At 44.7% G+C, this 24529-nt stretch overlaps 1 protein-coding gene across 2 annotated transcripts in view; it reads left to right on the top strand.

Moving 5' to 3' along the window:
- Nucleotides 1-16480, top strand: part of STRA6 (signaling receptor and transporter of retinol STRA6) — a 28404-nt gene extending 11924 nt beyond the window's left edge. The window contains exons 10-23 of one of the 2 annotated variants that reach the window (XM_061558249.1): nt 786-952; nt 3703-3810; nt 4115-4188; nt 4371-4432; nt 4953-5014; nt 5132-5294; nt 6961-7036; nt 8472-8556; nt 9137-9185; nt 10247-10364; nt 11447-11548; nt 11993-12156; nt 13092-13235; nt 16078-16480. In XM_061558249.1, coding sequence (XP_061414233.1) covers nt 786-952; nt 3703-3810; nt 4115-4188; nt 4371-4432; nt 4953-5014; nt 5132-5294; nt 6961-7036; nt 8472-8556; nt 9137-9185; nt 10247-10364; nt 11447-11548; nt 11993-12156; nt 13092-13235; nt 16078-16286 — 1583 coding nt within the window. In that variant the 3' untranslated portion in view covers nt 16287-16480. The remainder of the gene's footprint in view (nt 1-785; nt 953-3702; nt 3811-4114; nt 4189-4370; nt 4433-4952; nt 5015-5131; nt 5295-6960; nt 7037-8471; nt 8557-9136; nt 9186-10246; nt 10365-11446; nt 11549-11992; nt 12157-13091; nt 13236-16077) is intronic. The other variant, XM_061558248.1, reaches the window with a different exon arrangement.
- The last annotated feature ends 8049 nt before the right edge of the window (nt 16481-24529 follow it).

The following is a 24529-nucleotide window of genomic DNA, read 5'->3' as shown; positions in this document are numbered from 1 at the left end:
CTCTGAACGCGTTAATTTCTAAGTGTAGAGGGGGGAAAATCAGAGGAGCCGGCGAAAAATCCATGCAAACTCCAAATATAGGCATCAGGGTTGGGATTGAACCCACGCGCTCCTGTGTACCAGGCGAGGTAGTCAAAATCTCGCCATCACGGCGTCCTGAAAACTGATGCCACAAACACAGGGATGCTACCGTGGTGTAATGGTTAAGTCGCCGATTCAATTGGATCTCCGTGCGCGGCAGTTGAAACAATGGGAATTTTTTTTTAATCCGACCCCCCCCCCCGCCCAGCCTCTGTCCACACAGCAGTTTCCTCCCGCTTGTTAATTGGCTGAAAACATCTTGAAATAAAAACCCAAATAAAGTCCTGCTATGCAATGTGGCTCTCCTTTGTAATTAAATAATTACGCAAATGCTGGGTTGACTGAGTATTGAAGACCCAGGACATATTAAAATATGACTTGTCGATGTCGTTATAACACAACATATCCGTGTACATAATCATCTCGAGCGGCTCCACCACACGTGTTTTTAAAAAAAATGACACAAAATTTGCATGCACGCTGCGAGTTATTCTGCAAGGCATCGTACTTGCTGCTGCCGCTAGCGGTTGCACAATCGTGTGAAGTGCTTCAGTGCCGGCATGACCACGCTTTCGGTGTCACGTCGCCATGGCAAGCATGCTCGCAGAATGCTCACGGACGAGCGATGAGTCAGTGTGTATGTAACGAGCGCAAAGGCAGTCATCGCTGCTCTTTGTGCGTGTGTGTTTTTTATCCGTTTGCAGAGCTGCTGAAAATCCTCGCCTTCCTCTACTACACGCTGGTGTACTACCCACTCCTTGCGTGCGCCACGGTTCCAAGCCGCCCCTCTCACATCCTGGGTGCCCTTTTCTCCTGGTTCCACCTGGCGACCCTCATCTGCCACAAGATCGAATGTCCACGATCTCCTACCGTCAGTGTCGAGCCCGCGCTTATTTAACTCGTGTTTTATTTAGTTATTCGTATTTGAGGTTTTTTTTTTGTTATTCTCCCCCCCACCTCCCCACCGCCAATTTCATCCCGGTTGTTGCTGTTGGCGTATCGTCACGAGATGGAGGAGCCAGAGCCGGCCCAGCCACTAAGCGACCCTTGCAATTGGAAAGGGCCCCGTGGCCAGCAGAGGGCCACCTAGAGTCACTGCGAGCTAGTGGGTGAAAAAAAATCATACATCAAAGGGGCCTCCAACCAAATTTTGCTTAGGGCCCCCAAAGGTCTAGGGCCGGTTCTGGGAGGAGCCATTCGGATATCTCGCAGAGCAGTGCGACCCTTCGTGTTAGAGAAGGGCATGCGGAAGCGGATGTCAGGGAGCTACCTCTGAGATCCCTTCGAGAGTTGTGGTCCACACAGCAGGGGGCAGCACTCGTCCTGCTCACTCTGCATATGAGAGTAATCTTCTTGGTTCTTTCGGTAAAGTCACGTAGAATGGAAATAATAAAATAATAAAAATAAAACATAATAAAATAATTCTCACGACGTTTCGGCAACAACGCAAGCAGCCGTCCTCAGGTGAAGAACAGGTCTGTCAGAGCGCCTTGACAAAGGAATTTGCATATCAAATTCCTTTGTCAAGGCGCTCTTCCCCCTCCAACCCAGCAGCTTAAATATACGCTGCCAAGCCTGGTGGTGTTCATTCAGACGCTGTCTTTCTGACAGACCTATTCTTCACCTGAGGACGGCTGCTTGCGTTGTGGCCGAAACGTCGTGAGAATTATTTTATTATGTTTTATTTTTATTATTTTATTATTTCCATTCTACATGACTTAACCGAAAGAACCAAGAAGATGAATCCCTGCAGTCACGAAAGCTTTAAATCGATATGAGAGTAATGTTTGTGACATGACAGCAAAATTGGAGGTTTCCCCTTTTTTCTGACCACAGACAGGTGTTAAGATGTTAAAACACCAAACTGAAACCTTTTACAATGCATACATGCATATATTATCAGAGTATGTTTTTGTTTGCATTCTGACCACACGTATTGTGGTTAATGCAGACATGATTCCTTGTAAAAGGTTTCAGTTTGGTGTTGTAACATTGTAACACCTGTTTTGTTGCCAGAAAAAAAGGGAATACGTATTCTCATATTTTGGTACTGGCAAAGAAAGTCCCATGAAGTAAAATTGTATTTTAATTCCCAGAGCTAAAATATCTGAAAATTTAGATGCCGAAATGTATCCTGCGTTTTAGTTTTCTATTGTGCAATAATTGGCAAACTGTGCTCTTGTACTCATGCACGCAGAGCACAAGAGACATTAGGAAGGCGCACGTGCAAACATCTCCTCCGTTTCAGTACATTCTAATATGCATAGGAAAAAAGTGTGGATCCTTAACTGGATGAAGTAGATTTTTAGGTCACTTAAAAAACGACGACGTGAAAATGCGTAATATATGCATGCGCTGCATTGATATATTTGTGCATGTGTAAACCTTGTTATCTTCGCTACGATCCGGTTTATAAAACACGCGTTAATTATAATGTCACGCATTCAATTGCAGAACATTTTAATTTGTGTATCCTAATTAAAAAAATCTTTTTTATTAATGAAAAAACAGCATATATATGTTTTTAAATACGATAAAAATACATTTAACACTTAACCTTAAATACTTCCCAAAGCCTCACAGTATTCGGTGGTAAAATGTTAAGTCCCTCGCCTGATATACAGAAGGTCGTGGGTTCGATCCTGACCCTGACGCTTGTATATTTGGAGTTTGCATATTTTCCCTGTGGTCACGTGGACTTTTCTCCGGGTCCTCTGGTTTTTCCCTCCACATTTTGAAGCATGCGTTTAGAGCATTTGGCTGCTATACATTAGCACATGATAAGGCACTTCCTTGAACTATCATTTGTGGCCAGTTCGCTTCTGAAAAAGAGCTACATAGCTCAGTGGGCCTTACCTGCTAAAATAATAATCATCTTAGTTTAGTTTACTCAAGTAATTTAATTCCACGTTAGTGGGAAGGTGTCCGAGAGGTTTGCCCACTGAGGAGATGGAGTGATGAAATCTGTGTATGTGCTCGTGCTGGGGTAGATTGTTACATCTCACGATCGCCGAGAAGTTGCTTAAGGAGGCATTCATCCAGCAGTGGATCGAACACAGCTGATGATGATGATGATGATGACATGCATGAAACCACATGAAAGCCAAGGCCACTGAGAAAGAAATATGATGTTGAACTACCAGCAAATTCAGCAAGTCCAAAGCTCTCTCTCACTGCTGTGTGACTGACTGTGGTCTCAGACAACAATACATCGATCTTGAAAGCCGGTGCAGAGCCAGTGACCTTCGGTCTCTAAATTTTAAAATCTCCACTCTCTCTGTGTCCCATCTACCGGAGGTCGACGTTTGATTACAGAGATTGCGTGGAGTGTCGAAAATTCAGCAGCATTCAAATAAACACGGTACCGTAACCGCGTCCTCTGAGAGGTCGCCTACCGAGCAGACGGAGGCGATGAACTCGGTTTTCGTGCCTGCGCTCGGTGGATTGTTACATTGCAAGGGATTGTGAGAGGCAGCTTCTGTTCGAGGGAAGCCTTCATCCGACAGTGGATTGACCGTGGCCGATTCCGAATCGCATTGTTTAAATGTCTGAATAATTGTGAGTATGACACATGCTGTGTGTGTGCGCGCGCGCGTGTGTGTGCGTTGTTCCACATTTCAGTTACACAGCTACTACGACCTACTATCCTCGCTCCCGCAAATGCTGTGTCTGCTCTATCTGAGCGTCCGATACCCAATTTTGTTGGTCTCAGCATGCAAGAAGCCGGTGGTAAGTGTGGCTCACAAATAACTGGAAGCATGTCTGCTCTCTCTTTCTCTCTCCATTTCATTCCTCGTAATGCAAACGACCTCGGGTTCTCTCTCGCGTGTGGCTGAGCAGATTCTAGGAAGTGCTTTACGTCACAAAACATCTGTAACGCAACGTTATAATTTCATCTCTCCAGTGATGGGAAAATTCAGCATCGCAGAAATGCCACACGTTTTAAGTGCAATGTCAGCCGCGTTCACCATTTTTCAAGCACGCGATTACAATTTTCATCTTTTTTTCTTCCGCAAACCAATTTCCCTCCTAGTATGGCTGCCAAGAAGAGGATTATGAGTCACAGTACGTCAGATGGCTGTTCAAAAGGAAAGCTCCGAAAGTCAGGTGGTGGTGCACAATATTAATTGCCAATTATAATTGCACGGAACAACTTTGTTCGAATGCGACGCATTCTGTTTGTAGCCAAGGATAATGTTGTTTTCAGCCGATTACCTGCAGTTATTTATTTGCACCGCCATTTCAACTTAACGCTGACGTTTTGCCCTGTTTTTTCGCTTTTCTTATAGAAAAACAACCTCCTTTGCATTTTCATCGCTCATAACTACATATATGTCCTCCCAGACAGAAGGTAAAATGTTAAAAAAAATTGCATATTGGGAGTAATATACGCAGTACTGTATTGTATATAAAACCACAATTGTATATTGTTTCAGGAAAAGTACTGTCTGTTAATAGATGATGCGTATATTCATGCTATTAAGTAATTTGGTTTTGTAAAATCCACACGAACAAATACAGGGCCAAATTACTTTGTTGCAGCCTGGCACTCATATTTGCACTAATTTTATACCCGTATTCATTTCTACCACGCAATCTTCACCATGGCAAACAGCAAATGGGTATCAACAAATCAATAAATAATGTACTCCACAAGTTAACCTACCAAACGTGCCCTCCACAACTTGACTGCCATTATTTGAGTGGTTGATAAACATAAGTTCAGCTTCGTGGCTGTTTTATTATCACCACAGTAATGTGGATCTCCCGGTGTAGTTTACTCCCACAAGCGCTCCCTTGGAGCACGAAGACACGAACGATTCCAACACAGCGGTGTTCTCAATGACCTTTACCATCGTGTTGTCGAACAGGCTTTTGCTACCCGACCAAGATGGTCATCACAGCGCTTATCTCTGCGATCACCATCTACCAGGTAACAATTGTTTGCAGCACCTACCTTAGCCGCAAGCGCCTGAATGAACGTCGTGGATTTGAGTGAGGGCGTCACTGACCAGCGGCTGCATCTCTGCGCGACTCTGCATGTCTCCAGGTCGCGCTGGTGCTGGTGGTGTTGCTCGTTCCACTGTTGCAGAAGGTGCGCTCGGGCGTGTCGGTGGACATCGTGTACCTGCTGGCCGGGTTCGGCGTTATCCTCTCGCAGGACAACGCGGAGGCCGTGGAAATCTTCAAGCACTTCTTATGGGTCCTGGAAGGTACACACCGGCAATGCGAGATGCTTGAAACGCAAGAATAAACTTGAGCAATTAATGTGAAACTAAAACTAAACTACGCTTTTCGATTCAAAGTTTTCGTGACTGCAGGGATTCATCTTCTTGGTTCTTTCGGTAAAGTCACGTAGAAGGGAAATAATAAAATAATAAAAATAAAACATAATAAAATAATTCTCACGGAGACAGCGTCAGACGCTGTCACCCCGACAGACCGGGTCTTCACCTGAGGACGGCTGCTTGCGTTGTGGCCGAAACGTCGTGAGAATTATTTTATTATGTTTTATTTTTATTATTTTATTATTTCCCTTCTACGTGACTTTACCGAAAGAACCAAGAAGATAAACTACGCTTTCTTTGGGTCTTTCGGTAAAGCCACGTAGATAGAATTGCTGCAGTCACGAAAGCTTTAAGTGAAGATTTAAACCACGTTTGTGTTACCAGGTAAGGCCCACTTCGGTATTTTTAAGAAGCGACCTGGCCACACATGATAGTTCAACGAAGTGGCTTATCATGTACAAATGTACAGCAGGCAAGTGATCTAAACGCATCTTTCTAAATGTGGAGGGGAAAACCGGAGGACCTGGAGAAAATTCCACGTGACCACGGAAAGAGAGACGCGCAAACTCCAAATATACAGCAGGCGTCAGGGTCGGGATTGAATCCATGACCTTCAAATCTATTGCTGGATGAAGGCCTCCCCACACTATGACGGTCATAGGGCTTGCTTGACCATAGCTTACCACACAAGTCAGTGTAATCTGGTGAAAGGTAAAAACGATAAGGTTCAGATGTCACCGCTGATGTCAGCTGTGGCTGTGAATCAAACTCAGGTCACCTGTGGTCACAGCAACCTTCATTAATATCGTAACATTACATCAATGAGGTTTTTTTTATAAAAAAAAATACCACACAATTTAGATCAATAAAGCTTTAAAGATACAATCATGGGGAGTATCAAGCCTGCTTCTTCTTCTTTCGTATAGCGTTTGAAAAAAGCGAAGAGGCGACAATTATTCTGTTGATGTACACCATTCCACGGCATCCTGGGTAGCTGAGTTGAGCAGTCCACTCGTTCCACCAGACAACGCACTTTGTATTGGAGGAGGCGTCATTTACATACGCCCGATGGTTTGCACCTCACCGGGTTCATCTTCCATGAGTGGAGGGAAATATCCACACCTGGGATTGTGTTGTTCTGATGCCGTTGAGAGAGAGGTCCACCGTGGCATCACGACTGCGGAGACTGACGAAATCAAGAAGAAGGCCACTGGCGGTTAGGACGCGTTATGAGTACGAGTCCCGGGCAGGATGCCGCACTTGGCAATGCTGCAAACGACGCAAGTGCAGAGGGAGGAGGAGGGGGGAGACAGAAAAGCGGGTGGATAGATGCAGAGGTAAAATAAATAAAAAACGAATCCAGAAGATAAATTAATTGAGACTGAACGACGCAGTAACGCCGCCTCAAGGAAGAGAACCACGGCGGAGAATTGTCTGGCCCCCGAATTGTCGCGCGACGAGCCCACGGAAGGAACAGACGACGATGATGAAATGCAAGCGTGATGCGACACATTTAAACGTTGTGTTTGAGCGCAGTGGCCGCCATTTATTGTTAAAGTGTGCCCAAGGTAACGTTGTTTTCTTGTCGCAGTGTGCTACGTGGTGAGTGTGGCAGCTGCTTGCTTTATCACCATCTACATGCTGCTGAGGACCTATGCGATGCAGAGGTACAAGCCACATGCGTGACGTGTGTGACAATGCACACACACACGTCACACTGTCCAACGTTGCATCTACAATCATGCAGCGGCAATATTTTTATGCTGTTTGTTATTTTCCCACGTGAGTTGTTTCTTGTTTACAACTACAAGTAGATGTTATACAATGTGTCATTTCGGGCTGGGTGTCGCTCTTGATAACGTGGCGGTGATTAATCTGATAAGTAAATTCTTAATTGTGCGTCGAAGAAGTGATAATTTATCGCCTACAAAAATTGTGATGCAAATAATATGGCAATGTTACAGTCAGGCTAACACAGTCAGAAATAATGAAAACAATTAGCGAGAAAGAGAATTGAGTCGAATCGTGGCCACACATTACGACAATTCATCAGTTCATCATGAGGGTGAAGAGATATGCATCTTAAGTTTCAAACAATATTGCTCCTGTGATTGAAAGATCACAAAGCACATTTTCTGCATAGGTCCATTGTGGTCCTCTTGTCTTAGATCACCATCAAATTAAATTTTAAAGCAAATATAAACGGCTCTTGTCAGACAACAGCATCACTGCTGCTATCAAACAAGCGGACCACAATGCACTTCTTCAGGAAATGTATACAATGGCTGTGTGGCTTTAAACACTTTTTGTTGTCTCCTTTAAAACGTATAGTTTTCCAGCATGCATGATTATCCGTTCATGATGAGCTTTCTCATCATTTACAAATTTTATTTCAGTTACGCACCTGCGAGCCACACTGTGGTTCGAGCTTGCGACTCACAATACGAGGTTTGCAAACTCAACAAAACCCGATTAAGGGGGTAACATCAGGCAATCACCCCCTAGGGGTCAATAAAGTAAATACTATTTTGGGAAAAGTCAATAGTCGTCCTGGAGGAAGATTGTTCTCCAGAATGAGCACGGGGGGTATCTCCACATGGCCCCGGGCCACCACAAAGATAAGCATGACTCCGGCCCTCATTTGAGCATGCAGATACAAACATCGGAATTTTAAATGAGAGTTTAGCCTTGTGGCCTGTTAATTTCCATTATTGCATGTGGTATAAAACATTTACTCGTGGCAAGGTGTAGCACTTAACTGATTTTTTTTTATGAAAGCCATTAGCACATAATGGGTATTAATTAATACTGGTGCTTAGGTTCCTGGCAGTAACTGCACCAGTCAGCAGAAAGCATTTTTTTTATCACAACTCTTGTTTCTCCATCATCACACAGCCCACCATCCCTTCAGGGCCGATAAAATAAGAGACTCGCCTCTGTCATAGAAATGTGGAATTTCCACGACTATCTCTAGGAATTCTAAACAGGATATGAACGCTGCCTCAATACATATAACTTGGACTATCATCACACAATCTACTTGTTCTCTTTCTAGACCTGTCTTGATCATTAATATGTTTTTTTTGTCTTTGTCCTTTACAGAGAACACCTCCTGCAAATGTACAGAGGAGACACGTCTGAGATCATTCCAAAAAATCAATCATTACCATCTTCAGGATTGTCTGTGGTAAAGAAAAATAATTTTAAGAATTATTTTTCCAATCCTGTATTTATGCTTGATGCCCATGTAAACCCCAGCAAGCACTGAGATAATGTGCTAGCCAAGGCTTTTAGTTTGTAGAAATATACATTTTGTTATAATGCTGTCTATTGTGAACCTGTACAATGGAGTGATATATGTTTTAAATAGTATAGTTGCCTGTCGATATGTACAGAAAATGTTGTGTTTAAGGAATACAAATCTGTTTTTACAAAGCCCCCACATGTAACACATTTTTCTAAGACCTTATGCACGTGCAAAAATATATTCCACTTTTCAACATACCACACTAGTGAGCATGTTATGCTGAGCTTGTTTGCTGGTGCTAAAGCATATGCATGACTTTAAAAATACATGGTTCTTATAATTACCGTTCAGCTATTTGGTGAATTCTATTCGACATCTCATTAAAATTCCGGTCAATGCCTTGTGCACAAAAAAAATCTAAAACTAAGAGACTCGTGCAGGCAGAGCAGACGCAAAAAAAACACACTATTATAAAATAAATCAATAGAAAATGCTGATTGCCCCTTTAATTATTCACCAGGTGTCCTGGATGACCTACAGTGGTTTTCAAACGGCGTGCATATTCCTGGGTAAGATTTACTCATCATATAAAACATCGCTAAATACTAAGGCATTCTAAATGCCTCGGTTGTAATATTTCACTGGCTCGTGCCACTTTGTTTGCGTTTTGTTTATTGCATTTTGTTTAATTATCCAGACTCGTGAAATATAAATAAGGCACAGATGCCCAAAGTGCTGCATATGCATGAGGGAGCATGAACGCAAATGTAAAGAGAATTTTCATTTTTGTCCAGGGTGCAGAAACCATTTTCTGTTTCACAATATTCAGGCCTTCAATAAGAATGAACATTGTCAGCTTCCGAATCAAATTTAAAGAATGAAATTAGATTAAAAAAAAAGACGAACCCACTTTTTATTTTTTCCATAGCTCCATTCTGAGTTAAAAAAGAAAATCCCAACTTAACAAATCTCTTTTGCATAATGCACATCAGGTTGATAGACTTACTCGTGTGTTCATGGTTACAATTAGAGTTGCGTCACGTTATGGCAATACTATGGTATACCATATATATAATACATATAAGGTCCCGTACACTATGAAATCTACAACAATCGTATCGTCCGTTTTGCGAAATATTGTGATGCAGTAATTATGTTTGCTCATTGCATGTTTCTTAACCATCCCCTAACATCATATTTGTGAAATAACAAACCCAACATTTACATTTATAAATAAATAGCTATTATTTATCGAATTTAATCTTTGTAACAAAACATCTTTCAGACTAATGGAAGGCGTGGTGATAATACGACAATCAATTCCACAGTTTGCGTAATAATTTAATAAACATATGACGTAACTTAAATTGTGCGTTATAAATTATAATCATGAAAAACACTTATGACAGACATACGCTGGGTGAGCTGCAGTCGAAAAACATTTAAGAAACCTTTTTTTCGACGGTAATCCAGCAAAAGTTCAAAAACCAATATAATAAAAATGTGAAATACAATTTCAAAGTCACGGCAAAATGATAACCGCCATGACATATATAACCGTACGGCATCGTGTTGCTGAATATAGTATAGCGGCAGGAGTGGTCACAGTGCTCTGCTCTGTCGAATGCAGGGTTCGTTATACAGGCGATCATCTACTATATCTGTTCCATGGCGATTGCGTTCCTGCTCATCATCCCTTCCATGTACGGTCTTACGGCTGTCGCCCTCAACATCGTTCGGAACATGTGGTGAGTGCCCCCAACGGATCAACGTTGTCGGTATCTTGTTCTTTGGGTCTTCCGGTAAAGTCACGCAGATAGGTTAAAAAAAATGATTAAATAAACACTACGACGTTTCGATCGCCAGGTGGAGAAAAAAAGGTTGAACCTATCTACGTGACTTTACCGAAAGACCCAAAGAATATGAATTCCTGCGGTCACGAAATCTTTAAGTCAAGATTGTCGTTATCGTCGTTATAGCCGCACCCCCCTCCCTGTTCCATGCGCAATAGCGGACACGAATATCAAGAGCTTTACAAACCAGTACACGCAAAGCGCACAGCGATATACTGACATGGTAAAGTTGAAAGAAGGTAAGGTTGCAGCCCTGCAATGACTTGCTCATGCCATGGCTGGCATGAGGGCCGACATTAGAAGGAGCTCCAGAGAGGCCCCCTGGAGGGTATTTCTGGACTACTCTTTCACACTGGCCAGACATTTCGGAAGAGGTGGCCGTGCCCACACATTACCTCAACGCAAACGACCTACTGATCAACTCTGGCTGCACCCATGTCTATTGCTGGGTGGACAGATGTGGGGGGGAGGGGTGGGGGGTTAAGAAATGTGCACATTGTTTCCACCGCTGTGCTAGGAGGTCGAACCAGTGACCACTGGATAGCAGCAAGTCCGGTGTGCCAACCATTGCACCATAGCAGCATCATTTGGATATGATGTGGCTGTTAATGCCATGCTGGAGGTTTCATTTGCTCTGCCAGAGGGAATTCGAGATAATTTATATTCGTTGCCATGCACTTCACTGTATTTCATCCCTAAAATGAACGAAACGAGTTAGTCTCGTGACATTATTGAGTGATGCATAATAGGAAGGACTTGAGAAGGATGCTATATTCCAATTTAATCGGTAATAAACCACCCATAAACTCCACCTGAAGGCACTCAGGAGTACGGCTCTGTCCACTGCAGGTGACACTTCCAGGGAATTTTACAGCCACCGTCTCTCGCACAGGAGCATGAATATTAAAGCGTAAGCATCACTTTGCCTAAGCAAACCCGTTGTGTGTCATGCTCATACCGCATTGTTCTTGCCGCAGGCCCTTCTGGTTGATGCTCGTGCTGGTCATCGTGGTTCAGCATCTTCTTGCCAGGCTCGTCTTCCTGAAGAAATCCGAGCACCATTCCTCTTTGGACAATCTGTACGTTTTTTATGAAATATATTTTGCGTTACACACAATTTCATCGAGCCAATGGCCCTTTGTCGTTGCTCGAAATGTTATGTTTTTTTTTTACTTTCATGGGCAGTTATTGACGAATGTATTGAGTTTTTTTTGTTGCTTGCATAACAAAAGCAAGATGGTTTAAAGACAAGGACTACGATGCACTTAATCAGGAACTGCTGATGGGGTTTTTAGCGCACTGCACAAAAGGCTCGGTGCTCTTTATACGGTTTTTGTGTCGTGTGAAATTTAACAATTCAATTCCCGAAGAAGCTCCCAGCACGTAGAGCGGTGCAACCGGAAAACACATCGAGAGAAGCCGCGCGGCGCAACCGCGAAAAACCGACGCAGCGGCGTATCCCTACGTGCCCCGGTGATTTCATTCACGTCGCTTTGTTCACTTCACCCTGTCTGCCGTTTCAGGCGACTTCTGTACATCACCACATACATGCTGTTCTGCTACAACATCTTCGTCGGGGTGCTGACGGGGTTTTGGAGGCTGATCATCACTGCCATGTACAACACGGTCCACCTGTGCAGGATGGACGTGAGCCTACTCAGCCAAGGAGTGGCGCTCTATGACCCAGGCAAGCCGAGACAATCGGAAAGGGCATTGAACTTTCTTCATCGGAAGATATCGTTCGTTCCATTCGGCTGCACATAGGGACTGGGTCAGCTTGCACGTGTGCGATTGTCAGTTCTCGTAAGCGAACAGAATAGCACCGGGTTAGTACTTGGAAGGGAAGCTGCCTGGAAATACCTGTACCAGGTGTTGTCGGCTTGGTTTGCAAGGTGACTCGGTGCCATCAGTACAGCAATAGAGCTTGGCTTGATAGCTCACGGATTTAACATGTGTATTGCAATCGGTGGGAGACATGAAGAGGTTTTGAAATTAAATGTTGATTTCTCCCGAATATTTTAGCGAAGAGATGATGATGATGATAATGGCAGTTGCATGGAATCAATGATGACCGCCGGCCGAGTCCAAATCGATAGAACTTTAGTGGGGTAGCTAACTATACACGGAGGGGAGCGTGTCCCGTTCATGGAATGCATCCGAGAGTACAACCACCGAGCAGATGGAGTAACAAAATCAGTGGTAGGTAGCGGCGGCGGCTCGGGGAAGGCATTCATCCAGCAGTGGATTGTGGGTTGACCACGGCCTACGGTGTGGATATATAATTGGAACGCCAGCTATACGACTGGGCACCAGGGCCGGATTCAGATTTTGTAGGCCCCTGGGCTGCAGGTACTGTGAGGCCCCCGGTAATATTTTCAAAATGATAACAAAGTTTAAGAAAAATAAAATTTATTTTCACAAGGCTAACAACAAATAAAAATTCAGCATTCACAATTGAAATAACTTTTCACTTCATCTCTGGAGGCCCTCCAGCTGACGGAGGCCACTGGGCTGCAGCCCCTAATTCGGCCCTGCCGGGCACACGTACAAATGTACAGACGAATGAGCGGTGAGTCGATGGCAGTGGAGTCGAGCTCGAGAGCGCCCTGCCTCCCCGCGCAGGCTACCGCTGCTACGTGGGCTTCCTGCAGCTGGAGGCGTCGCACGCTCACCCCGTGGTGCGCGCATTCTGCAAGGCCCTGGTGAGGGCGACGAGTAGCAGCAGCTGCTCCGCCAGCGTCGTCCCCACGCGCGACGTGGAGGAAGGTGAGAGCTCTGTCACCTAGCATCCCCACCATCCAGCCCCACCACCGATCCACCTCGGTGGCAGATCTAGAAACTTCCCCACGGGACGGGAGGCATTTCTCAAATTTCAGGCTTTTTTAAATAGGGTCCTATATTTATATGAGAGAAAAAAAATGTCAACGTCATTTCGCATTGTAGATTTCAATAACGTGCCATATTTCGGGTCTGCCACTCATCCACCTGCCACGTATGCACACAACTGGAAAATACTGAAGATTGTGCATATCTCGGGAAATATTTGAAGGCGGACCTGGATCAAAATTATTACATGAAAGCCTTTGTAAAACTGAATTGTATGACCGCATTAGAAGTTGCATATCAGTCTATCTCCAGGGTAATGTTGTGAATTATTGCATATCACCTGCAAAGATATGCATCAGAACCAGGGACAATAACAGAGAAGATGGAACAAAAGCTGAAAAGAATCCCAAGAAGCATGGAGAGAGATACTCGCTTGGAATTACCACTGAGATACGGGGGGGGGGGGGGTGAAACATGAAGATCGGGCGACGCAAAATATAAACAGAACGACTGAAGAAACATGAAGAGGAGATGTCGCAAGAAGGGAGGGAGGGATGGCTGATGGATGACGACTGGCGATGGAATCGCAGACAAGAAGATCCCCACCAATGAAGATGACGCAATGAGATCAGCTCATGTGCAGCGGCAAGGTGGGTTGTACAACAGCCAGACCTCCAATGGTGGCAACGGATTTTGGAGGACTTCATCCAGCAGTGGATAGAACATAGCTGATGTGATACAAACAGCTTTCCCTGTACTGCGCAGTGTTTTCCAATGAAAACGAAACGCATACACCGGCACTCAAAATCGTCGAATCGCTTCGTAAACATCGACAACGTTAGCATGAACAGGGCGAAACAAGCCAGTGGGCACACGCACGGGCGCTTACATCAAAAAGCAAACTGATATTCGAAGCAACATATGGTCATGCTGAGAGGCAAATTGGGATTAGCTCATCATGCATAACAAACAGTGCCCGGAAGGTATCAGGTTACATCAGTTGGGGTATCATGAGATTATAATCGAAAGTGTTTTTTTGGTTGTTGTTGTTGTAGTATATATTACAAAACTTTAAACCTGTTTCCAAAGGGTATGCTTAATGCACGCGACTTTTCACGACCTGTTCCCACTTTTACTTTGCTGTATGACGCTGGCCAATTGACGGTCTGGGCCTTGAGGCGTCAGCTCAACAACGGCGTCAATAGAGCTGCGTGAAACAATCACAACACTGACGACTGACTCAGCACGGGCAAAATTGTCTCATAGCGGTGGACTCCCGAAGAGATGTCGTCTTCATCATCAGCCATGATCGATCCAGCGCTGAATGAAGGCCTCTCCCGAGTCCCTGCCATCTCTCTCACGATCCTTCCTAATAATCCACCGAGCACCAGCGCACAAGTGGATCTCGTCGCTCCGTCTTCTTGGTGGATGTTCAAACACAACATCGCGTTGAGAAATTAACTGCCACCACGCACCGATGTTCTCACCATGTACCGTGTGCACTATGCAAAGACGTAATGAGTTACCGGAGCCAAAATTCATTTCGGCGTTTTTTAGCGTCACATTATTTCACGCCACTGAATTCATAATTTCACGTATTGAACGTTCGGCTTAGAAATAATACAACATCTGTCTCAGGAAAATTACTCAGTCTGTAACTGTGAAGAGGAGCGAATTCCTGGTATCGGTGCAATTTTTACTAATTCTTTTGTTGGCAGCACAATTCAACATTATTTGAGCCACAGATTACGGTGGCTATGCACGCTCGTAATGGTGCGCCGTGGTGGCGAGGGTTTGTGGATCACAGAAATGTCGTGAAACTACCCTTCCACTGAGCGTCGAGGTCACCACTACACTCAACTATTTCTTATTTTAGCAGGTAAGGCCCACTGAGCTATCTAGTTCCTTTTCAGAACCGACCTGGCCACGAATGATAGCTCAACGGAGTGACTATCACGTGGAAATGTAGAGCAGGCAAATAATTTAAACGCACGTTTCTAAACGTGGCGGGGAAAACCGGAAGACACAGAGAAAAATCCACGTGACCACGGGGAGAACACGCAAACGCCAAATACACAGGCATCAGGGTCAGGATCAAACCCACGAACTCCTGTAGACCAGGCGAGGTAGTTAACATCTCGCCACCGTGGCGCCCTTACCATTCCCTCGCTTGCCAGGAGATGGCAGTACAGCAAGTGGGTTCATTTCAATCTCTTTCCATCTGTACAGGGAGTGTTGCCTCACCCTACACCCTCCCCCATTCCCCCCACCTCGCACGCTTGGGTTTTCTCAGATTACTTTAGTTTTTCCCAGATGTGTAAGCACACCTTAATTGGCTGAAACCATCTTCACACATGAGGACTGCAGAGCTTGGAAAATTGTTGGCACCGATTCATCAACGCCTGGCTGCCTTCCCGCTTGTCTGTGGTTCTTCATACCTTCAAGTCGTTCTTTATCTTTGAGACCAAGTTAAATAATAATAACCTCAGCAACAGTGACGTCACGTATCATCAAGTTAAATCACGAGAGGGCACTTTTGGCAGGAAATAGCACTGAAGCAATGCCAAAAAAGTAACGTAAATTTGTCGGAACAACGTTTTTTTGGGATCATCCGAAATGTCACATTTAGGCCAGGTATTCTGCTTTCTATTCCTTTGAAATATTAAATCCAAAACATTCAATCCAGATAACACATCGCTGCAAGAAGTGAACGCCTCGTCAGCCAAATCCGTGCGCTGACGGTGTGGCGTGGTTGGTGGTGATGGTTATCTGTCGTCACCAGCAGGAGTGCAGCTGGTGCAGCGCAGGGCTCAGGGCGTGCGGCTGCTCCGAGCCCACCAGAGCCGCAGCCGCTGGCTCGTGGCCTACACCCTCCTGCGCAACCCGTGCCTGCTGCCCCTCAAGAGGACGCCGCCGCCCGCCCAGGGGGCACACAGCACGAACACGAACGGAGGAGGCCTCACGGCCGGCGGCGAAACGGAGAAGATGTGACCGCCGAGGTCGGCGATGACGCGCGTCCTGTTTGAGTGTTCATACCCGTCAGTGATGTTGGTACTGGCACCGTTCTTATAGCGCGACACGGTGGTATTTGCACCGTTCGTACAGCGCTGGGCTGTCGTGAAAACCATCTTGATTTGAAGCTTTCGTGACTGCAGGAATCCGTACTCTTTAGTTCTTTCGGTAAAGTCACGTAGGTAGAAAATAAAATAAATCACGACGCTTCGGGCGCAACACAAGCGTCCGTCATCAGGTGGGAAAGCATGGTCTGCAGAGGCAGTCTGCTGAAGCAGACCATGCTTTCCCACCTGATGACGGACGCTTGTGTTGCGCCCGAAACGTCGTGATTTATTTTATTTTATACCTACTTGACTTTACCGAAGGAACCAAAGGGTATCATGGATACGTTGGTATTTGTACCATTCTTATAGCACGAAGGCTAATACGGAGGCGCTGTATTTCACAGGCGTTTAGTCGACAGTAGTTTCTCAGGAGGGCGCGATGCCTGCTATGCGGCTTTACCCAATTCGGCAATCGGCGAGTCATATTTCAAATTTGGACCGTGACGCTGGCACACGTGACCCACTATTATATAGAATAACGTTACATCATGGGGCCTCCTTTGCCAGTATCAAAATATAAGAATAGGTTTTCCCCTTTTTTCTGGCAACAAAAGGAGGTTATATTTTGATACTGGCAAATGAGGTCCCATGATGTAGCTGCTCACCCCGAGCTCGCATTACTCTGATAGTGCATTGTCTTTGTGCTGTGTACGCCTTTTGGCGTCCTCTGGTCTAACACTGTTTGAGACTCAGCTCTAAAGAAAGCTGTTTCTGGTGTGGACCAATCAGTTTCAAAGACAATGCACATACTGTCACAGCATGTTTGTTGTTTGTATTTTCACCACAAGTATATGTGGTTAATGTAGACATGATTCCTTGAAAAAGGTTTCAGTTTGGTGTTTTAATATCTTAACACCTGTTTTGCTGCCAGAAAAAAGGGGAAACCCTATTCTTATAGAATAACGTTACAGGATCTTTCGCGTCCATTGCTAGTCGAGACTGCGTGCATTTATGGTTAATACACCCGTAGTATTAACCAGGGCAGCCATGGGGCTCGAACCTGCAAAACCTGTGCAACAAAACGTCAAAAGCGCTCGCTGCTCGGCCACGCCACCGTTACATCATACAGCATCGCTCGCCAATGTATGAGTGTTAGAAGCGGTAGTTTTGTAATTTTCAGTGGCCTTTCTGGACAGAACTGCACACCTTGCATGCCTTTCGACGAGATATATAGCGAGTTACAGGGTATATAGAATTAGCCTTGTCGAATTTGCGTTACATTACACGGCGTCGTAAATTGTAAATACATCTTAGGTTGAAGCCACTCACCCCCCATCAGCCCCCCTCCCCCCTTAACCAGTCTGAATGGACCATCGTGGTGAAATATGGTCAAACAACCTCCATGACCAACGCAGCATGGAGAGGTCCCTATCCAGCAATAAATTGTTCCTATTGCTAATTATATAGAAACAGAATGCACATCTAGAAGCTTTAGACACAGCAGGTTACGATGGAGTGACAGATTTTGTGCAAGTGCAATTAAACCATATACAAGGTGAATCCATAGCCTAGATTTTACATGAAAGCACGTGTACACAAACAACGGTAATGTGAATCATTGTAACGCCACGTGCCTGGATTTTTGTAACTCTCTTAAAATATTCACTGCATTCGTGATTAACACTGCATGAGTTAAAAACAAATATATGAGAAAGCTACTAATGCTCCTCAACATATCGGCGTATTAATGGCTTTCCTTGTTATATAAACCGGCGTCGATGACGTGTGCATGGTGAGCCTGTTTGATTTGTATCTGTGTACAAATGCCAACGCCGCTCTCTCCCCCTTAAGGTTTCATCGGTAATGCAAGTCCTTTGATTATGGTCGTAGGTCTGTGTAGGTACATTTAGTTGTCGTATCCATCAGTCTTCTCTTAGAAGACTGAATCGTCACCGTGCTCGACTTATTACAATGGCGAGATCGTCCGCGAAGAGATGTTGACGGTTTTGGCTGCTGGCGCTGACGACAATGATGAGCCGGATACGTTAGTGGTGTTAACAACAACAAAAATTAACCCGTAAAAACAAAGTTTTTCACTATAAATCCTTTATATGCGTGGCGGCTAGAGTCCTCTCGTCCTCTGGCTTGAGATGGCTGCCACCTATGGGTCAGATGATTGTCTGCCAGCATTAAGCAATTGGTAATTAGATATAATATTTTTGTCCTAAAAAGTGTAAAATTTTGGACATTTTTTTTCACGAAAATTAATTGTCACGCACAACGAGTCTGTGTGGAAAATGTCAGCTCGATTGGATCACGGGAAGTGGGTTAAAAAACGACCAAAAGATTTGCACGGTCGTAAACAAGCAAGCAAGCACTCAAGCACGCAAGCAAGCAAGCGAACTTAATATAAAGGATTTAAAAAATCAAGTTCGTTCAGTTAAAGTTCATTTACGTTATTACGAAAAAAAAAAGTGAGAATAACGACGGGGAGTTATGAGTTGCAGTCGAATGTAGTGAAAATTATGAAACTAAACGAATTAAACGACAATTTTTATTTGAACAGGTAAGGCCCATTGAGGTGTATAGCTCTGTGTCGGAAGCGACCTGGTCACAAATGATAGCTTAACGAAGTGGCTTATCGTGTGAAAATGTATAGCAGCCAAATACTCTAAACGCGTGATGTTGGATTATAAATGTGGAGGGAAAACTCGCAGGACTCTGAGAAAAATCCACGCGATCCACGGTGGAGAGAGACATGCAAACTCTCCAAATATACAGCAGGCGTCAGGGTCGGGATCGAACCTACGCACTCCTGCTTACCAGTCGAGGTAGTTAACATCTCACCACTATGCACGGACAATGTACAAACGTTGAACAATGACGACGCCAAAACAAGCGCAAGAGAAGATAGACAGTTCAGAACACGTGGAACCGCGAGCGCCTGGGTGCCTCTCGTTCACAAAGAGGGGCGGTGGGGCAGCGCCTTCCCTGACAAAGTGACGCGCTAATCAGTGTGTCCGACAGCAATCGAAGAAAGGCTGGAAGCCTAAAGCGGAAATTTGCTGAGGTCGTAGTGAAGTGGGTACTGGGTGTGTGGCCGGGTCTTTTTTCTCTGGCTGCTCTCATCCATCACCAGAGCTCATGCAATGATTAAAGCAGCAGAGGTGGGGTTTTTGTGTGTGTGTGCGTTTAGCATTTGCAGAGATGATTGCTAATCGTTCACAACAGCACCATTGCACAATGTAGCTCCCTGAAGCATCATTTTTTAAATCTAAACCAAGTGCAGAAAATGTTACATCGAATATTTGTCATTTGCCAAAGTTTTAATTTGTATGTGCCAAAATAACAAACGGCAAACAGATAAAGCTACTCTCCTTTCACTGTTCATTTTTTTTTACAAAATTATGAATGCAAATTTACACGAATGCCGTTTTAATCCTTTGCTGCAAGTGCGGAATATGTGCAGACAAAGATCACCCGTATAGCCTTTAACAGACTGTAGGGGATAGTACTGTTAGCGAGCACCTATTCAAGGCCAGTACGGCACACGAGGGGTTGGATGGCCAGCACCACGCCCGGCTGCCTTTGTCTTCCCCAGCGCTAATGTTTACACACCACACCAGCTACTCATTTAAGGCTGAGTCGACCTAGGGGAGGCCCAGGATGTGTTGCCGATATTCATCACCAATGTTGACTGTGAACAGCAATTAAACTCGGTTTCGCCAGGTTCATAGCGCAGTGCGCTAACCACTGCACCCCTCCCCCCCCGCCAGACACAATACATTGCCACACCAAGTCACGCATTGGAAATGCAGTGCAATACTTGGCACTAAACTGTGCTTAGCATTAACGAGACTGTACTTGTAAAAGTATGTCTGTACCATGCTGGCAGTGAGCGTTCATTAGCAAGCTTACAAAAGAATTGAAAAAAAAGATCTGAGTTTGTGCTAAACAACGAAATCCCTAACACTGGCAGATCATCCAGACATTGAAAGTGTGCAGTGTGGGAAACGTAACACTAATGAGACGAACCAAATTGCATGCAATACTCACTTGCTGAACCATTAGGGGTACATATACTGTACTTTATTTCAATTCAGCTATATAAATTGCCATCAGAAAACATGAATATAACACGAAGAACAATGCACCGTCATATATATTTTGTTAATGAATGTATCAACAGTTGTGTTTCTCGATCTACTTTTAAAAATGCACACGCTGACAATGTAATCAAATGCAAACAAGGATGAATAGAAAATAAACTTAGCTTTGTTTTATTACCACTTAAAGTCGTGTTGCTCCCCATTGTTAATGGACATATGCATGCACTAAACATTGCATGGACCAAAACACACCCACGGTGCATAACCAGACGTGCACACACGCACATCATTTACAAAGTACATATACCACTGCCTTGCCTGAACACAACATCCAAACGTGTTGCATTTGAACAAATATTACCATGGATTTCATGTTTAAAAAAAGAACGTTTCATTTTACGCGTTTATTTGCACTTTGTACAAAAGACAAGGTAACATCACGGACATCGAGGCGTCTAAAAGTTAAGACTACACATACACACGCGTATCGTCAATGTTGAAAATATCTACCAAATAAAAACATTTCATCCGGCCTGTTTTAGAGCAAGTCGTAACTAGACGGTGTTTGCTCATGAAGGCTGTCGAGCTTGTGAAGGCATCGGCAGCAGAGAGTATCGGGGCCATAATTGCCGTCGAGCGACTCGCGAATTGCTGAATTCTCCTACATAAAGCTGACGGCTAAAACAAAACAACATCACGTGGAATACGACGATTACCATCAGATACTCAAAGCGAAACCGGGCTTGAGTTCTGAACAGTGCTTGGAATGGGCGATCAAATCGAATGACGGGAGCGGTCTGAATTAAAGATGGAGATTCCGATAAGGAATTAAAACCAGGTGAGATGCGAGCGGCTTGGAAGCGTTGCGGACAGCCGAAAGGCAGTGCAGCGAAATCAATTTTCTTTGGAACTGCATTCGACCAAGCCGAAACCGAGCAGCGTGGTCAGCGAACACCGGTGAGCTGCACGGCATGGTGGGTGGAGAGTGTTGCCACCAAACCAGGAGTGGAATAGCAACAACAAAAACTATACAGTATATTACATCTTCTTGATTCTTTCGGTAAAGTCACGTAGAAGGAAAATAATAAAATAATACAAATAAAACATAATAAAATATTCTCACGACGTTTCGGCCACAACGCAAGCAGCCGTCTTCAGGTGGAGAACAGGTCTGTCGAAAAGGGCAGAGTTCTCGACAGACCTGTTCTCCACCTGAAGACGGCTGCTTGCGTTGTGGCCGAAACGTCGTGAGAATAATTTTATTATGTATTCATTTTCATTATTTTATTATTTTCCTTCTACGTGACTTTACCGAAAGAACCAAGAAGATGAATCCCTGCAGTCACGAAGCTTTTAATCGAAATTTATATATACACATCCTTAGAATAGTATCCGCATGTCCAAACCCGAGCTATGCATCAATGCTTTCCACGTGTTTGCTGGCCATGTGGTGATTTGTGAAAGCGGTTGCTTGTAAGGCCAAGTTATTAATGCACTGTGCGGACTACGAAGAGAATTGAGCTCTGGTTTCAGCAAGCAACGTGAACAACAATCTTGTAGTAATAGTGTGGTCTCAATGTGTTTTTTTTTTCCCCAGGAAGGTCTTGGCCTGGGGATATTAGCCTAAAGTCCATTTGGGCACATGGTATACATGGGAGAAAATTGGATTGCACTGAGAAACTCACACACAGAAGACGGGGGGGGGGGGTGATAGCCCTACTTGCTGTGCTGCCTTCTACTGGACATTCATCTCATTCGCCCTCGCCGCGATACTCGCGCAATCACCCACCACGCCTGTCACAGCCACGTGTGCCACGTGTGCCTCGTGTGCCACGTGTGCCACGTGTGCCACGTGTGCCACGTGTGCCACGTGTGCCCCTGTGTCCACCTCGCAGTATACACGTGGAGTTGACCAGCAGGTCGCGTGTATGAGGGGGGGGGGGCGAAGGTGTGTGGTTACTTCCACCTCGTATTCTTTGGGTCTTTCGGTAAAGTCACGTAGATAGGTTTAAAAAAAAATAACAAAAACTATGACGTTTCCATCTACGTGACTTTACCGAAAAGACCCAAGGAATATGAATTCCTGCAGTCACGAAAGCTTTAAGTCAAGGTTTTACTTCCACCTCGTTCAAGACGTTGTCTGACCAGCTTTGGAAGAGTAGGTCAAATACCCCCACCACCCCTCCGCTCCTTCTTCTCGACTCCGACGGAAATTTGAGAGCGCTCCCTCGTCACTTAATGGTTCTTAACCTTTACTGCAGCCATGCATCCCTTTGGGTACTTAATCGTAAACATTTTTTATAATGTTAATAAACACATAGGTTTTATGAAACAAAGTAGTTGTACTTACGTGCCCGTGATCACTGTGTGTTTTCGATGATTTACCTCATATAAAAAAAAATCTGGCCATGCATGGCGCCCCCAGAGAGGGCATCTCGCACCCCCAGTGGGTGCGTGCACCGCAGGTTAAGGAGAAGCACTGAGCTTCATCTTCTTGGTTCTTTCGGTAAAGAAAGATTTTATTATTTCCCTTCTACGTGACTTTACCGAAAAAACCAAGAAGATGACTCGCTGCAGTCACGAAAGCTTTAAATCGAAATTTAACCACCACTACGGGTGGGATTCCACAAAACTTTAAGCACTAGATACTATAGCATATCTGCATTTGCCATAAATATGCTAAATTCCTCTTGATATGCAAATTATTTTGTCAAGGCGCTCTTCGCCCTCTCCATCCCAGCATGAATAGTCGCTCCAAGCCTGGGACTTGTCATTCTGACTCTGTCTCCTTGACAGACCTATTCTCCACCTGAGGACGGCTGCTTGCGTTGTGGCCGAAACGTCGTGAGAATGATTTAATTATGTTTTATTTATTTTATTTTAATATTTCCATTCTACGTGACTTTACCGAAAGAACCAAGAAGATGAATCGCTGCAGTCACGAAAGCTTTAAATCGAAATTTAACCACGGAGCTCTCGAGGGAAGTTGTCCCACTCTGGCCAGGCGAGCACCGTCTTGGACGAGGTTGGAGAGAACCCCCACACCCGACCACGATACACGCGACCTGCTGCCGGTCACGCCGAACTGCTGCTGCTGCTGCCGCTGTGACCCGCTTCGACTCGAGCGGCCCTTCCGCCAGCAGAGTGGCGAGATGAACGGCCACGGCCCCAGTTTGCGGAGTGGGGGGCACACCACCCCACCTAAACTGGACGCCTTCACGAATTTATATTCAGTAGTTTACAATTAAGTTTAAAAACGCAATTATATGCACCCGCGATTCGTATTGTGACGGACAAAGCGAAACTCCCCCCCCCGCCCCGCCAATATAGAAGTCAAACTCCGCCTATGGATGAACCTTGACCCCTTTTTTTTCGTTTGCAATGATCAGCGGGGAATTCGTGCGTCTTCTCCCTCCTGCAAAGGTAGAGCCTTACGAATGGCGAGAGTCGTCGCACGCGTACGGATGGACAAAGCTGTGGATCACAACTGTATGTACAGGTTTGTAAACAAAAACGTTCATCTCAAGCGAGCTCATAATGAAGGGTTTTGGTGTTAGATCGCGTCAGTATAAATGTGTCGAAACCCTCCTCCACCCGACACAGCCAATTAGTAAACAAAACGACGTTACTATTTGGCGTTTTGCCAAAACTAATTGGCGTTTTGTTTACGTGACAAATCCCTTACTAATTGGCTGTGTCGGGTGGTGGAGGTTTCGACACATTTATACTTGGGCGATCGACCCAAAAACCTTTATTATGAATGATATTGGTCGCGAAAGCCTGCCACGTGTTAAACTCAAGCGACCTGTTGTTGCACATCTACGTACTCATACACAGACGGGTAAAAAGATTTTAAAAAACCTTGAGTCGAGCCGGATGTTTGCCATCACATGAAATCCATCGTAATAATAAAACCTGGAATAGCATCGATCCTCGCCCCTAGTTTGATTTAAAAAAAAACCACGCACAAATTATGCAACCGATTTAGTTTACATTGTTTAGTTTGTTTTTGTTTAAATTAAAAAACACACACACCCAGTAAAATACATACGAGAGACAGAACGTG

Source organism: Lethenteron reissneri, chromosome 24 (genome assembly GCF_015708825.2).
Source record: "Lethenteron reissneri isolate LAM-NWPU_2019-01 chromosome 24, ASM1570882v1, whole genome shotgun sequence".
In the NCBI taxonomy this organism is placed as follows: domain Eukaryota; kingdom Metazoa; phylum Chordata; class Hyperoartia; order Petromyzontiformes; family Petromyzontidae; genus Lethenteron; species Lethenteron reissneri.
This window is presented reverse-complemented; position numbering and strand designations above follow the sequence as displayed.